This window comes from Tasmannia lanceolata, unplaced genomic scaffold (genome assembly GCF_043159265.1).
Source record: "Tasmannia lanceolata isolate RefF3 unplaced genomic scaffold, GAP_Taslan_0.1 ptg000026l, whole genome shotgun sequence".
Classification (NCBI taxonomy): Eukaryota; Viridiplantae; Streptophyta; class Magnoliopsida; order Canellales; family Winteraceae; genus Tasmannia; species Tasmannia lanceolata.
In genome coordinates, this window is record NW_027518703.1 from 2,101,086 (window position 1) to 2,116,766 (window position 15,681).

At 37.6% G+C, this 15,681-nt stretch overlaps 1 protein-coding gene across 1 annotated transcript; it reads right to left on the bottom strand.

Moving 5' to 3' along the window:
• Positions 1-980: 980 nt before the first annotated feature.
• LOC143858536 (uncharacterized) lies at positions 981-5,384 on the bottom strand. The gene is made up of 3 exons (XM_077369185.1): positions 5,220-5,384; positions 5,066-5,132; positions 981-1,434 (listed from the first exon to the last, which is right to left on the bottom strand). The coding sequence occupies exons 1-3, from the start codon at positions 5,301-5,303 to the stop codon at positions 1,163-1,165; spliced, it is 423 nt and encodes a 140-aa protein (XP_077225300.1). The 5' UTR covers positions 5,304-5,384; the 3' UTR covers positions 981-1,162.
• Between the last annotated feature and the right edge of the window lie 10,297 nt (positions 5,385-15,681).

The window sequence follows — 15,681 nt, forward strand, 5'->3', positions numbered from 1 at the left end:
GGATAGTCATCCCTAGAATTTATTATTAATGCTTTGACAATATTGGAGCTTAGTGACTGGTTATGGTATGCTCCGCCGGCTTTACTGTTAATGTTTTGATGACACTGGAGCTTAGCGACTGGTTCAGGGCCATATTAGGAGAGAGTCTTGAAAAAACCCCTTCATAAATCTTTGCACCAAATTAGAAAGCCTATAATCCTTTGTATTCTTAGTTTCTCAATTAGAAATTTCCTATTCTCATTTACTATATCCCAACTTAAAATCCATATGCCCATTAAAGTTTATAAACTTATTTAACTTACCCTAAACCTTAAGATCCTTGCTCCCATTAGGTGTAGAATTCTACTCCTGAATGTTGGGACCCCATTAGAACTCACCCTTAAAAGCTAGCCATTAATGGGAGGGTGCCCAAGTCCTCACAAGTCCCTCCACAACCATTCACTTTTCCGATGTGAGATCTAATTTGTTTTCGTGTGGAACCCCAACCATCCCCCCTCCACATGAGAACTACGAGATCTTCCCCGATGGATTTTCTCCATCCTCGAAGGGTACACCGGGATTAACAAAATCCTCGCCGAGGGATTTTCTCCGTCCTAGAGGGTACATTGGGGTTACTACGCTCCGACTCTAATACCACTTGTTGCGACCCTGGTAGAACTCCCCTTTAAAAGCAATAGCGCATGGGAATGCAATTTGGGCCGGGTACATTTGCTGAAAATGAATTAGGATCAAACCAAACCTGACCGATTTTATGGTAAAAGCTCAACCCGAATTCCCAAAAATCAACCCAAGCTGCACCGATACTGAGCAAAATCCGCCACACCTGGCAAACCATCTTGGCAGACTGTTCGACAAAAGATCGGCGGTGACCACGAATCAACTTCCTTTTCTTGATTCCTTTGAAGAATTCATGGTGAAATGTTGCATAGCATCGTATTCGCTACAAAAGACATACGCTTTACAAGCGCATACAAACCACATGCACCATAAAATCTCTCTATGTAATTTTATCAAAACATACCCACACAGTCTACATAAATAGTGAGACTTACATAATCCATCCTAAGTGACAAGGTCTTCTCCAACATAAAAATGACATCCTATTTATTACATCTCTCATATAACAGACTCAAGAAAAATGAAGTAGCAAAGCCTTGTAGAGTTAGGCCTTGCTGTAGAAATACCAGGCTAAGGCAACCCCAATGACAAGTAGTGGTAAAAGAAGCTCAAAAAAGTTCACCGATGAACCCTTGTTTTCTTGTGATGTCTTAACAGCAAAGCCCTCTGCTTTCCCAGCGGCCTGCTGGATTCCGACATCATCTTCGTCTTCATCATTAGAAGCCTTCTCCACCACACCAACCAAATAGCTGCTCATCATGCTTACGGCCGAAACACTATGGCCCACCTCCTCAAATGCCTCAGTAGCATCTTTACCTGAAAAAAAAAGTGTCAAAAATCCCAATTTATTTCGGCCACTAGGGGCCATTTGAATACAAGGATTTTAAAATCCTAGGTTTCCTCAAAAATCCTAGATGGAAGACAAAAGGAGGAGACCGTCCATTGTTTTCTGATTTCTCGCCCCTCTTTTCGTCAAGCGAGAGAGTAGGAGACCGTCCCGTGTTTCTAGGTTTTAGAAGTCTCGGGATGGGGGAGAGATATCAAAAACTTAGATTTCTTAATTAAAATCCAAATTTCTAGAACATTCCAGGTTTGGATTGCTTTGCTTTCAAACTAAAACCTGGATTCTATAATCCGCATATCCAAGCAACCCCTGGATACGTGGATTTTAGAATCCATGTTTTTAATTTGAGAACAGTGTAAACAAGGGTTCATGATCAAGCTGTTGTATGCTGTCCTGACAGCGTTTCTTGGATTTTAAGTGAGAAATTCAGGTTTTAAAAATCTCTCCTGCATCCAGGGATTTCTAAAACCTGGAAATATGGAGGATCTGCTACTCTCTTGTTGAAGGAAAGAAGGGCGAGAAGTAAAAAACAAGTCAAAAATGATGGCTGGTCCGCTTCTTCTCTTGTTTCTTAGCTACAATTTTGAAGAAACCCCATATTGTAAAATCCGCGTACGCCCTTAGTATTTTATTATATTATATTTGTTCATGTGCATGGCATGCAGTGAGTGGCTGTTCTGGGTTTGATCTCCTCCTTGGAGTCTTCATATCATTTTCCCTTTTAATTATGAGGTGAGACATGGTAAGAAGCCTCAACCGTGTGAGGGATCTTGCTATAAATGCCGTCTATATTTTACTATGTAAGAAGACAATAGTTACCATTTTTAATGATAAAATTACCCCTTATCTCTTCATAAAATAACTAGGGAGATGATTCCCACCCCACCCCCACCCGGGGTTACGCTCCCCCCTTTTTAACGCGAATGGGGGGTGAAAAAATCATCTACCAAAAACAAATGTATCTCTATTCATAATACACATAACAACATTATGAGGGCACTTTGGGATAACCCGAACTCAAGTGTCTTCAATAAGTACCATTCTCCTTTTTTCTTGGTAGGTAAGCTGGAGTTAAGCAACGGAAAAAGGGGATCTCAAGAGAGAAGTGCCGTTCTCCTATGTCATTCTCCTGCCATTTTAATATCATAAAATGCACGCCACTTTTATTTAAGAATTTAAAAACTAAAGGGAAAATTAAATATACACCCTTGTGGTTTGGCCATTTTCCGCTTTAAACCCTGTGGTTTGGAAGTTACCAACAACACCCCCTTAACTTTTCTTGGGTTTTTTAACATGACGTAGTGGACAGAAAGGAGGAAATGACTGTTCTGCCCTCTTCTTCCCCACCTGAAATTAGCGTTTCCATACTTTAAAACTTAAAATTAGGGTTTGATTTAAATCATTGTTTATTTATCAGCATAAACCCTCGATTTAGGAGTTCTATTTGTCTTCATTCACATCATTATCATGAATTGCACATAAACCCTAAAATTTTAGGGATTTTTTTTTGTTTTTATCAATGTTTTTTTTTCTTGAAATATGTGTTTGATGTAACTATGGGGTGGGGTTTCATTGTATGTGGTGGAGGTGACGGCGGTGGGAAATGACGTAACCTTAATCCCTTTGCAAATGGCTTAAAACCAATGATAAATTGTATTTATGTCCTCAAAATATTAATCATTGTTAGTTTTGGTCATTCCGTCAGGTTAAACTAACGGACCGTCAATGTAGGGGGTCTACTTAAAAATGTCAGGAAGTTGAGGGGGTGTCTGGGTGTCTTTAGTAACTTCCAAACCATAGGGTTTAAAACGGAAAATAGCAAACCACAGGGGGTCTATCTGTAATTTTCCCAAAACTAAAAGACACTTGTCCCCACCAAACCCCAGCTTACCTACCGGGAAAAAAAAAATAAAAAAAACTAAAACACACTTGCAAGTCTTGACACGTGTCATCTGCCGAATGCACGTGAAACATTGCAGATGACATGAAGGTCCCATGTGACCTAGCTCATGTTCTTACGTGAATTGGCATCAAAAGCCGTCTTATTTTACCACTTCTTCCTTCTCTAATTCTACCTAACACCACTTTTAAGACGGAGTCCCACCTCATCTAGTAATTTAAGCTCCTCACCAAATGTAATAGTAATGTAAATTGTGTTTTTAACAAGAAATGATAGAATGAAAGGCGCCCTTGCAAAAATCAGCTTCAACGGTGCCCCTACTGGTTAATTCCTGAAAAGTGGATGGTGCCTAAGAAAGTGGAAACCGTGTTGACTTTGCATAAATCAACTAAGGCGCCCTTGAAGCTAACTATTGCAAGGGCGCCCTTCATTCTATCATTCCTCATTTTTATCATATACAAATAAGATAAATGAAACTATTGTACAGAATTCTAGGTTGGTGATTAGAAGATGGGATGCTAGCAACACGTGCACAGGAAATACACGCACATTGATTGATTGATTTTAAGAGGGCACATATGCAGCATATTTTACTGTTAAGAAGGTGACACTAGCAATCCTCCCCAAAAGGTTGTCCTTTCAATGATCTGAACCATTCATCCCCACAAGGGCATCCTTCTTCTGTAGTGGGACCCAGCAAACAAACGCTTCAGATCATCAAAAGACCTGTGTTTGCGTTGTCCACGCGACTACTTTTATTGCGAACGCACATAGGATTAAGGGATACAAAAATCAACGGCTTAGCTTCTCCTGCTAGGGCTGGACATGTGCTTTCAGCCAGATGGCAGACGTGACATGTCCACATGACAGACAAGGAGGCTAAAAAGTTTGGGTGCAACTCCGGTCGGGTTACGTTTGGGTTGAATTTTCTATCATTTTTTTTTTTCGGAAAATGTTATCAGCACTGCTGTATTTTGATGAGGGCACTCTCACTTTATTCAAAGTACGGTATGGCCCACACCATAGGATGATCCAAACCGTCCATTAGATGGGCCACCGCCTAAATAGGTTGTGCCCCAATAATCATTTCCTTAGGTTGATACTAACCCTCCGATCTTTAGAGGGTTAGGATCAACCCTCTAACATTCAGATCGGGTGCGATTTCTAGAAAATTCTAGAATCTAAAATAACTAGAGGGGTGGAACCTACAAAAAAGAAAAGAAAAAAAGGGAGCTGATCCGCTCCACTTTTAGACTGATCCAACCCGGTCTAAAAGTGGAGCGGAAATATCCAAAGCTTAGGGGAGTTGATATTTCTGCTCCCCTTTTAGACCAATTCACTCCAAGTCGGCAAGTCCGCTCCACTTTTAGACTGATCCAGTTGGATCAGTCTAAAAGTGGAGCGGAAATATCCAAAGCATAGGGGAGTTGATATTTCTGCTCCCCTTTTAGGCCAATCCACTCCAACTTGGAGTGGATTGGTCTAAAAGGGGAGCAGAAATATCAATTTCCGGCTTAAAATATCATCAACCCACACGCAAAATCCCGTAATTTCGAAATCGCACGAGGCATAAATCTTTACCCCCACAACAATTCCGACCTGATAAACATGAAATTTTCTCTTCCTTTTGCCTCTAACAGAAGTTCCCAATAAAGGTTTACCCGGCGTATGTCAAAAATTCTTAAACACATGAAATTTCTCACCTGAGACCTCTATTAGAACGTCTTCTCCTCCTGGATGTTCTTCCAAGAACTTTGTAACATCATAAACCTACAAAATTAAATAAATAGATTAATAAAAACAGAGCTTTAGATCTAAACCCAAAATCAATAAATAGAAAAACAGAAAATAAATTACCTTGCCATGTACAACTACCCAGCAGTCTTGCTTGGAGGAATGAACAGAGACCTGAGAAAGAGAGAAAGCCTTATTTTCTGCCATTTCTGAGAAAAACCCAAGAAGATGAGTGAGAAATGAAGGCAAGAACAAGGCTTTTTATTTCCTTTTTTTATGGGTTCTTCCTTATAAAGAGTTTTGTTGGTTCTTTCAATTGGGTCCCACTAAGCACCAAACCCTTGTCGGTCTGTCAACATATATATTTTACGAGATTTCTAGAATCTTTTATATTAGGTCAACAAATGAATGCGCAAGAATGGGAAAACTCTGGTTTTTTTTTTTTTGTCACGTTGTAGGATAATGCGCCCCACTGTTAACGTGATTTCGCATGAAAAAGAGCTAAAGAAATAAAGTCTACCGGCCACAATTCATGCTAACAGGGTAGAGTGGGGCGAAAAAATCATCTCCCAAAAATAAATGCTGAAATATAGTAAGCAAAAGAAAATAAGGGAAGTAAGATATTCTTCCCAGAAATAAATGGGAGAAGCCTATTTTTTAGCTGACCAAACTTAATATTTTGACAAATTAGTTACGGGGCGTCCTTTCCCACACGGTGGGGCGTCCTTTCCCACACGGTTTGGGAAGCATAGCCGTGCTCTGTGTGGTTGCTTGTAGATGATTGGGAGAATAGGAGAAAAATAAGTCAAAGAGAATTAGATAATAATGGAAGAGAATTGAAGATGGGGAGAATATTAGGAGGGAGATTTGCGAGTAGTGTTTGGTTGCGCGAAGAAATTAGCGGAAGATGTAGGGTGTCATTATCAAAATATAGGTGGAAGAGAGAGAAAAGTAAGAGAGAAAAAGAATAAGACAAGAATTTCTCCTAATTCCCCCAACAAATTTCTCTATTTTGGTGAAAAAAGGGGAAAAGATTATAGGGGAACATCTCCGCCACGTAGGCGCCACCTAGGATAAAAACCAATAATGATGTTTAGAAGTTGTCTGGTGGTCAAAGGTGTAAATGACAACCAAACATGCTTTGGGGAGATATCATGCATTTGAAACTCCTACAATCCCCCCAAAACAAGCAACCAAACTAGGGACAAAAATGTAAAAACATGTGCATGCTACTCATATATGTGTCATCAAGTTTCAACAATTGGAGGATTCGGTTTGTTTTACACTTCTCTTATTGGGTGTTGAAAGTGTATTGGGAATTGTAATAGCCTTTGACAACTCGTGAGAATTAAACATGCAATATAATCTGATTAAAATTGAGAGCGAGCCCTGATTAAAATTTGATAAATGCTAATAGGACAATCATTGTTAGGCACTTTTACAACGATGAGGAATTCCAAACTCAGGGTCGCCCTTGCAAAAATGAGGTGAAAGGGCCACCCCATTGGCAGCACACACCATCATCTTTGACTTTTCAGCCACTATTAATTCAGTTTGGTGATGTGCAGCCAATAGGGGAACCCTTTCACCTCATTTTTACAAGGGCGTCCTTCAGTCTAGCATTCCTCTTACAACGATGACGATGACGATGATGATGATCATACACAACAAAAAAGTGTAAAATGAGGGTTAAACAAATTATTTGTCAAATTGGCATTATTTTAAATTATTAGGGATTTTTAATTTTTAAAAAGGGGATCAAATTAAGTTTAGGCATTCTTTTTTTTTCAGAATTTTCCAATCTTATGAAGAATGATGTAATGATGGGTTACACACCAAATGAACTCCGGTAAAAAACTAAGGCCCTGTTCATTTTAGATTGTGACAACCGGATGTGAGCTTCAAACGGATTATTGGACTCAAGATTAAATGCAATTTTGAGTCTTATAATCGGATTTGGGGCTCATAATCGGTTGTCACAATCATGGTTTGAAATTTCGACCGAAACCGAAATGACCGAAATCCAAAATTGCCGAAACGTACCAAATTTAGGTCAAAATTTCGGAAATTTCGATAATTTCTGCGAAATTTGTTAAAAAATATTAATTTTTTATTCTTTTACAAAGTTTTGATCGAAATCACCGAAATTTCTGTCCAAAAAAACGGTATTTCGAGCGCATGTATCAAATTTCGACCGAAATTTCAGTTTTGGATAAGTCTGAAATTTTAGCCAAAACCGAAATTTATTATGCATTCTAACTTGAAAGATAAAGATAAGGTCTCACATGATGCATTCTAACTTGAAAGATAAAGATAAGGTCTCTATCTTCTGCAAACAAAATATGTTAGTAAAATTAAAGGACTAATTCTAACATTATTTATGTTACATTTTTTTATTTAATTTAAAAAGATGCTCAACAACACTACTAAAGGGGGATGGTCCCTTTTTGTAGTTAAACATGGGTTGAGTCATTTGGGCTGATTTTGTTGGGGATTGTAATGGTGATGCATCTTATTCATAGGTGTGGAAGGCTTCTCATTTGTCCTTTTCATTTTATTTGTTTCTAGCGCATGTGATGGGGTTAGGCACACGGTTTTGCATTAGATATGAAGTGATTTTGATAGAGACACTCCACCTTTAGGCCCTATTTGGATTGAAAGATCACATCCCGGATGGAAAAAATTTGTTTGATTTTTTTCTGACCACAATTAAGGGAAATTATAAGATTATAGTTAGTTTAGATTGATATTATCATAAATAGAATGTCCCTCTAAGTAAAAATTGAAAAGGGTTTATTCAAGTTATATTTTATATTGGTAAGTAGTGTTTAGTTGTCAATCTCGTAGAGTAGTGAGGGGGTGTCATTACCAATAGAGAAAGAGGAGGAGAGCGGGGGATAGATAGAGAGAGAAAACATCATTCCCAATATATAAGCAAACATGCAATAATTACTCATGAGACATCAAGTCTCCAGGGATTTCATTGCTTTATTAGCAAGCAAACAAGGGATTTTGCTAACTTGACACCCAAATGCCAAACAAAACCCACCATCCTGGCTTTTGTGCTGCCAATGTCTAGTAATCATGATTGTACTAGTTACAGACCCGTGCGATGCACAGGGCAAGGAAGAAAAATGGTTAAAAAAATACATCGAACCCTTTTTCTTTCTTTTTTTAAAAAGAAATAAATGCCAAACATTAAATTTAGTACAACCTAAGAGAAAATGATAGATTCTAAAGAGAAATTGATCATAATGGAAGAAAATAATCATCAAGAATTGTGGTTAAGATACATTGAAGAAATTACACTATGTTTCACAATCATTATAGTATCCAAATTTGCAAATAAGAAAAGAAAAGTCTGGAAAAAGAGTTCAGAAATGTACCCAATAACTAAGATGCCAAGCTCACGCCTTCGCCGTGAGTGTTCACAAAGGTAAATGAAGCACATATCAACAGTCCCATTTTGAGGCTATCCATGAGCTAGGAAAAAACCAACCTTGTCTGGGTTCGTCGGAATAATTTTATAAGAAATAGCATTTCTTATCTGAAAATTGTGGGAAAAAACAAAGAATAGGAAATGGAGAAAAATTAATGTAATCATAGGTGTATCTTAGAAATTGCAGCATGAAATTGAAACCCACTATACGTTTCTAGTTTCTCTTGAAAATGATTTCTACGGATTGGAAAAAGTTCATCGCAGGGTGTGTGTTAAATAGATGGTTTACCTGAAAATGGAGAGATAGACAGGAAGAATTGTACGAATGAAATTTATTGGAAAATATAGAATTCATTAGAAGAAACCCTTCTATTGTAACATAAAAAATTCATGTAACAAATAAAATGATTACATAGAATCAAGATAAACCAAAAATTAAAAAAAGGAGTATAGTCTATAGAGGGAGAGAGAGAAGCGGAGAGGTGCTAAATTCCTTTTTCTTTCCCACCTTATATTATAATAGATAGAAGCTTGGGGATGAAGAAGGAATATAATAAAACATATTCCCATTAATTTTGGGGTGTGACTTGAATAAAAACCCCTAATATGAATCACACCCATCTAGTCTACAAAGGTTTTTGGCTTGTCCTATCCATTTAATTAGGACGAATTAAATTATTGAATCATGGGAAAATCATTAAAAAAATGCAAAGTTTATGCGAAATTGTGAACAAAGGGTATTGATTTGAAATTTATAAAAAAGGTGTCGTCAGATGAGAGAAGATGGCTTTTAGGACAAATATACCCCTCTTACCTCTTTTTTCTCTCCACCTTTTTGCACCTATCCCTATGCACTTATTACCTTATCACCTTCCACCTTCTTCTTCCTCAAGACTTTTCTAACGTAGAAAACTCCATGGAAGGGTTTTGAAGGTTGCCATTTACAACAGGGTTTGGTAATCATGAGGGTTTATTCATGATAAACTTATCGAAGCAGTGTTACAAAATGCAAAGAAAATGAATTTTGAGCTTAAAATTCATTTTTTTTGTTTTCCCATTTTCAAGATCCATTTTCTTTGTATTTTTTTATTCTAAAACATCAAAATCAAGCTTCAATTTATGGTTGCCTGCATGACACTAAGATCACAATGTATATCCCTATTATCCTTCGAATTTTTACTTAATTTGAAAATAAAAATCTTTGGAATTATCCCTATTCTACTGGCTTCCTTCGGAAGTCCGAACAAAACTTCGGACTTCCGAATAGAAGCCAGTATACATAACCAAAATATTGGTTCCATTCGGAAGTCCGAAGGTTTGTTCGAACTTCCGAGTCGGACTTCCGACGGAAGACAGTCAAACTTTGTAGTTCGGTAATTGTCATATGTTAGTGCATCATTTTGGTATTTTTTTCGTAATTTTAATACTTTTCTTCTATTTTTTCGTAATTTTTCATTTAAAACTTAGCACTTCAGCCACAAATCCGTAATGATTACTATTTTTTGCAAGCAATGATTACTATTTTTTGCAATTATGCTTTTGCTAGCCACCTTTGCACCCATATTACTTCTGCCAATCTTTGCATCAGAGGATGGGCCACAAGCCGAGAAGTTGCCTCGGCAAAGGTGGCTAGCAAATTCCCATACAAAAAAGGAAAATGTTATCCACACTACTGTATTTTGATGAGGGCACTCCTCATTTAATTAAAAGTACGGTATGGCCCCCCATAGGATGATCCAAAGCGTCAATTAGATGGGCCACAACCTAAATTGGTTGTGTCCCAAAAATCATTTCCATAGGTTGATCCTAACCCTCCGATCTATAGAGGGTTAGGACCAACCCTCTAACATTCTAATCAGAGGGTTAGGATAAACCTACGGAAATGCTTTTTGGGGCACAACCTATTTAGGCTGTGGCCCATCTAATGGACGGTTTGGATCATCCTATGGTGCGGGTCATACCGTACTTTTAATAAAGTGAGAAGTGTCCTCATCAAAATACGGTAGTGCGGATAACATTTCCCAAAAACATCTTAAAAAATACAGCAAAAATCTGGGTGACACGCGGGTCGACCCGACCCGTACGGGCCCGGCGTGGGAACCACATTTTCTACCCCGGAGCCACTAGGGAACCACATTTTCTACCCCGGAACCACTAGAGAACCACATTTTATACGCCGGAACCACTAGGGAACCACATTTTATACCTCGGAACCACATTTTATACCCCGGAACCATTACGAAACCACATTTTATACCTCGGAACCACTATGGAACCACATTTTATACCTCAGAACCACTAGGGAACCACATTTTATACCCTCGAACCACTACCGAACCACATTTTATGCCTCGGAACCACTAGGGAACCACATTTTCTACCCCGGAACCACTAGGAAAATACATTTTATACCTCGGAACCACTAAGGAACCATATTTTCTACTCCGGAACCACTAGGGAAACACATTTTCTACTCCATGACCACTAGGAAACCACATTTTCTACCCCGGAACCACTAGGAAACCACATTTTATACCCCGGAACCACTAGGGAACCACATTTTATACCTCGGAACCACTACGGAACCACATTCTATACTCCGGAACCACTACGGAACCACATTTTATACCCCGGAACCACTACGGAACCACATTTTATACCTCAGAACCACTAGGGAACCACATTTTATACCTCGAAACCACTAAGGAACCACATTTTCTACTCCGAAACCACTAGGGAACGACAGTTTATACCCCGGAACCACTAGGGAACCACATTTTATACCCCGGAACCGCTAGGGAACCACATTTTCTACCCCGGAACCGCTAGGGAACCACATTTTCTACCCCGGAACCACTAGGGAACCACATTTTCTACCCCGGAACCACTATGGAACCACATTTTATACCTCGGAACCACTAGGGAACCACATTTTATACCCGGGAACCATTAGGAGGGGTATATTTGTCCTAAAAGTCATCTTCTCTCACCTGACAACACATTTTTTATAATTTTCAAATCACTACCCTTTATTCAAAATTTAGACAAAACTTTGCATTTTTTTAATAATTTTCCCTTGAATCATACTTTATAGGCAAATTAATCATGGGGAACATTAATAGCTTTATAGCTATGAAAAAAAAGAAAAAAGCTTGGGGATGAAAACTGAATATAATAAATCAGATTCTTATAAAGAAGGAATGTCATAATATCTATCAAAAGTATCCAATAGAAGGAAAAACATTCAATTTCCCAAGAACGCCAACTGATTCCTTTCAAAAATAGTAAACGATTTTCTTAATGGGAAAGGTGTGCATACTCGGTCGAGTAGATAAGCTTATCTACTCGGTCGGGTTAAAAACAGTGGGGGCCCACATTTTTGGGGTGATCCAAACCATTCATTTGAAAGGCCCTTCTTACCTAGATAGGGTGTCCACAAAAAATCAGCCCCATAGGATCATCCTAACCCATCCAACAGTGGAGGGGAAAATGGGCACATTTGTGGACAAGCTGTGTTTGTCCATTTTTCCCCATTTTTCCCTCCACTGTTGCATGGGTTAGGATGATCCTATGGGGCTGATTTTTTGTGGACACCCTATCTAGGTAAGGGCCTTTCAAATGAATGGTTTGGATCACCCCAAAAATGTGGGCCCATACTGTTTTTAACCCGACCGAGTAGATAACACAAAAAAACAGCCCCATAGGATCATCCTAACCCATCCAAAAGTGAAGGGAAAATGGGCAGATTTGTAGACAAGCTTTGTTTGCCCATTTTCCCCCATTTTTCCCTCCACTGTTGCATGGGTTAGGATGATCCTATGGGGCTGATTTTTTGTAGACACCCTATCTAGGTAAGGGCCTTTCAAATGAATGGTTTGGATCACCCCAAAAATGTGGGCCCCCACTGTTTTTAACCCGATTGAGTAGATAAGCTTATCTACTCGACCGAGTACGCACACCTTTCCCTTTCTTAAATTACTTTCACAATCTCATTCTCCCAGTTGTATAATTCTAGACCCCAAAATTCAGAGAAAAGTGAAAAAAAAGGGGGGAAAAACATAAGAACATTCAAAAGAAAAAAGCAAATAATTCCTCTTCAAGAGGACAAAAACCCCCGTTAAACTCATGTTTTCCAAAATTAAAATTAAAATCTCGTGCAAAGATCAGCAACTTTATAATTAAGCACCCAAAAACTAAAAACAAAATTGTCAGAGAAATAATGAAGTCAGAGATAGAAAGCAACGTGGAATATACCCTTAATTTACTTTTTCTTATTAGATTTTTTAATGTCATTAGCACATAAAAAAAATAATGAAAAAAGTAAAGAAAAACTTCAGTTACCAAAAAAACTTAGAAATTAAATGATATAAAACATAGTATACTTTGATGGCTTCTTCTCTCGAAATGTTTACCTAAAAGACGATAAATTATAAACCAAGAGTGATCAGTCACAAATCACAATAGTAATCCAAATTAAACTAATGTATAAGATCTAAAAGTTATGGAACGGTAAGCAATTTCATAACTCGAAAAGAAAAAGAAAAAAGAACACAATTCCAAGGCAAATCACCATAGTTGGAGATTGAAATAGGAGCACAGTCATTGTGACCTCTGATTCTCTCATTAGGTAGAAATAAGAAAAGATCAAAGTGAAACGAAAGGGAAAGAGAAGATTTTTATAGAGATATGCGAGATTGCTTATCCCGTTATAAGCATTTTGGAAAGGAATCACGATATTATTATAAGAGCATATTTTAGAGAGAGAGAAATTAGGAAGAGATAAAAATAAATCCGTGAAAGTTATGCATGTTTTTAGAGTTTTAGAGAGATAAATTAGCAAGAGATAAAAAAAAGATAACAATCCCAAAGATTTTCTAAGCATTTTGGAAAGGAATCTCGATATTATAACAACATATTTTAGGGAGATGGAGATTAGGAAGAGATTAAAAATAGGAAACAATCCTGAAATTCAGGAAAATTGCGTAAATTAGAAACGATTTGTGAGATATTTTAAGATGGGACGTCTAGGATTTCGTTTTACTATTTTATTATATGATTTGAGAAAGAATTCATTAGTTGAGATCAATCTGATCAATCTGTTATTGTCGTAGCTATATAATAATGGATTGTTGTGGATGACAAGGTTGCTTTTGTGAGGAGAAGAACAGGGCAGACGAGATGCAGCTGGTACAAGAAAGAAAAGGAGCACAAGAGGAGGATAAGTAGAGAGGACTAGTGGAGACGCGGCTCAATCATGGACAATAGTTCAGATCATGGTTTTAAATTTCAACCGAAATCTGGGTTCCGGTGGATACCAAAATTGAAATCTGGCATACCAAACGTTACAAAATTTCGATTGAAATTTTAGTAGAAATATCATTTTTTCCGAAATTTAAGGAATTTTAATATTATCCCGAGGAATTTCGCTAATTTTGCCAGAAATTTTGTAGGAGATAAAATACTAATTTATTTGATTTCGTTGGATTTCGACCAAAATTTTGAAATTTCGGTTTCAGTGATGACCGAAACGCATTCCGAAACCAAAATTTGAAACCATGGTCTAGAAAAGCACATGGTTATGTATTCGAAGGAGTACAACCTAGTAATAAGAAGAATATTAGGAACTCAAATCAGTTTGCAACGTGATTGATCCTCTTAGATGGAAGGTTAGTGACGTATGGCGGAATAGCGGAAGCTCTAATATCAAATAAAGGGTTGTTGTATAGGAGGGTAACTATTTTGGGTAAGGTTTCAAGAATGTATCTTGAGATTGTTTAAACAACTAGTGGTGGATTGCTTTAAACATGGGCTGAAGGAGTTAAAGAAAGGGAATAGAGAGGTAGTTTGGCTAGGATTTGGTGACTGGCTTTTACAAGGAAAACAAGGCCGGACTGAGTTTAAAGTGGTGATTGAACAGAGGATTTGGGGCTGATGGAGAGAGGTCTTGGGCTGCTGTCTTCTGTAGGTTTGAAGGTGTTGTCTAGTGATGCTCGGTAAGGGTAAAAGGTGGATGAATGGGCTGATAATAAGCAGGAAGGGGCTGCTTAATGGCTAATGAAAACTTGCATTAAAACAAGTTGATAAAATAGAAAAGAAAAGGGGAGGTTTCAATGATAAAACCTGTAACTTCTTCTTCCCAAAATAAAGATAGAAAGTGGAGATTTTCTCTACCACAACTCAAAGCAAATTTCTATTATTCAAAAGCTAATTTCATTTACAACTGGTAGTTTATTTATAGACTTTCATGGTTGGTTCCTACGTGAACACAATCCCTTACTTCTACTAAATTTAGGAAACAAAAGAAAAGATATACTTCTAAACTATCTTTTCCTACAATATCTCTAAAAAGTCCTAAAAAAACTCAAATTCCTATAACTTAGATACTTTTTTGAACGGCCAACTCGAGACCAATTCACCCAACTAATTTAATAAAAAAAAACTCTAAATAAAGCTAATTAAAATTTGGTATCAATGTAGGCCATTTATCTGCATGCTCGGATGAGATGCATCTGCATCAGTTAGCCTCTTCACAACTATAAGCAGACAAACAAGGAAATTAGAAGACAAAATAGGGAGCAAGAATTTAAGAAGACAAATCAGGGATAAGAACATGGGAAGAAGCAATGCAGAGAGAATCATATATTGATACAAGTTCTCTACAATTTACAATGAAGGAATTTCGTTTTTTTATAAACTCATGTGAAAAAGGTAGAATAACAACCCAATTTCTGAGACTAGGATAATTTACATCTACTTGTTAGGTATATAGTATAACCCTATATATGTTCTAATATAAGCCCAATAAGATAATTGACCGGTGTAGTGGGCCTACATGGGCTAGAGTTCATTAACCAGACAATAACCCTAGTGTATCTCTATATATAGGGGCTGGAGGCAACAAACTAGGTATTCCAAACTAGATACCTAGGGTGTAATGCTTCAAGCAACCTTGCTTGACCTAACACTACTAAACTAAACCATATAAGAAAGGTCTCTTTGTTAGATTGTGACTTGCCTCCTCCTTTAGATCTCTTTGTTAGATATGCGGCTTGCCTTGTTTCTGTTATGCGTCGGGGAATTGAGGAGGATTTGAGTGGTTTTTTTAGAGTATTGCAAAAAGTTGTGCAAAAGAGCGAACAAAATAAG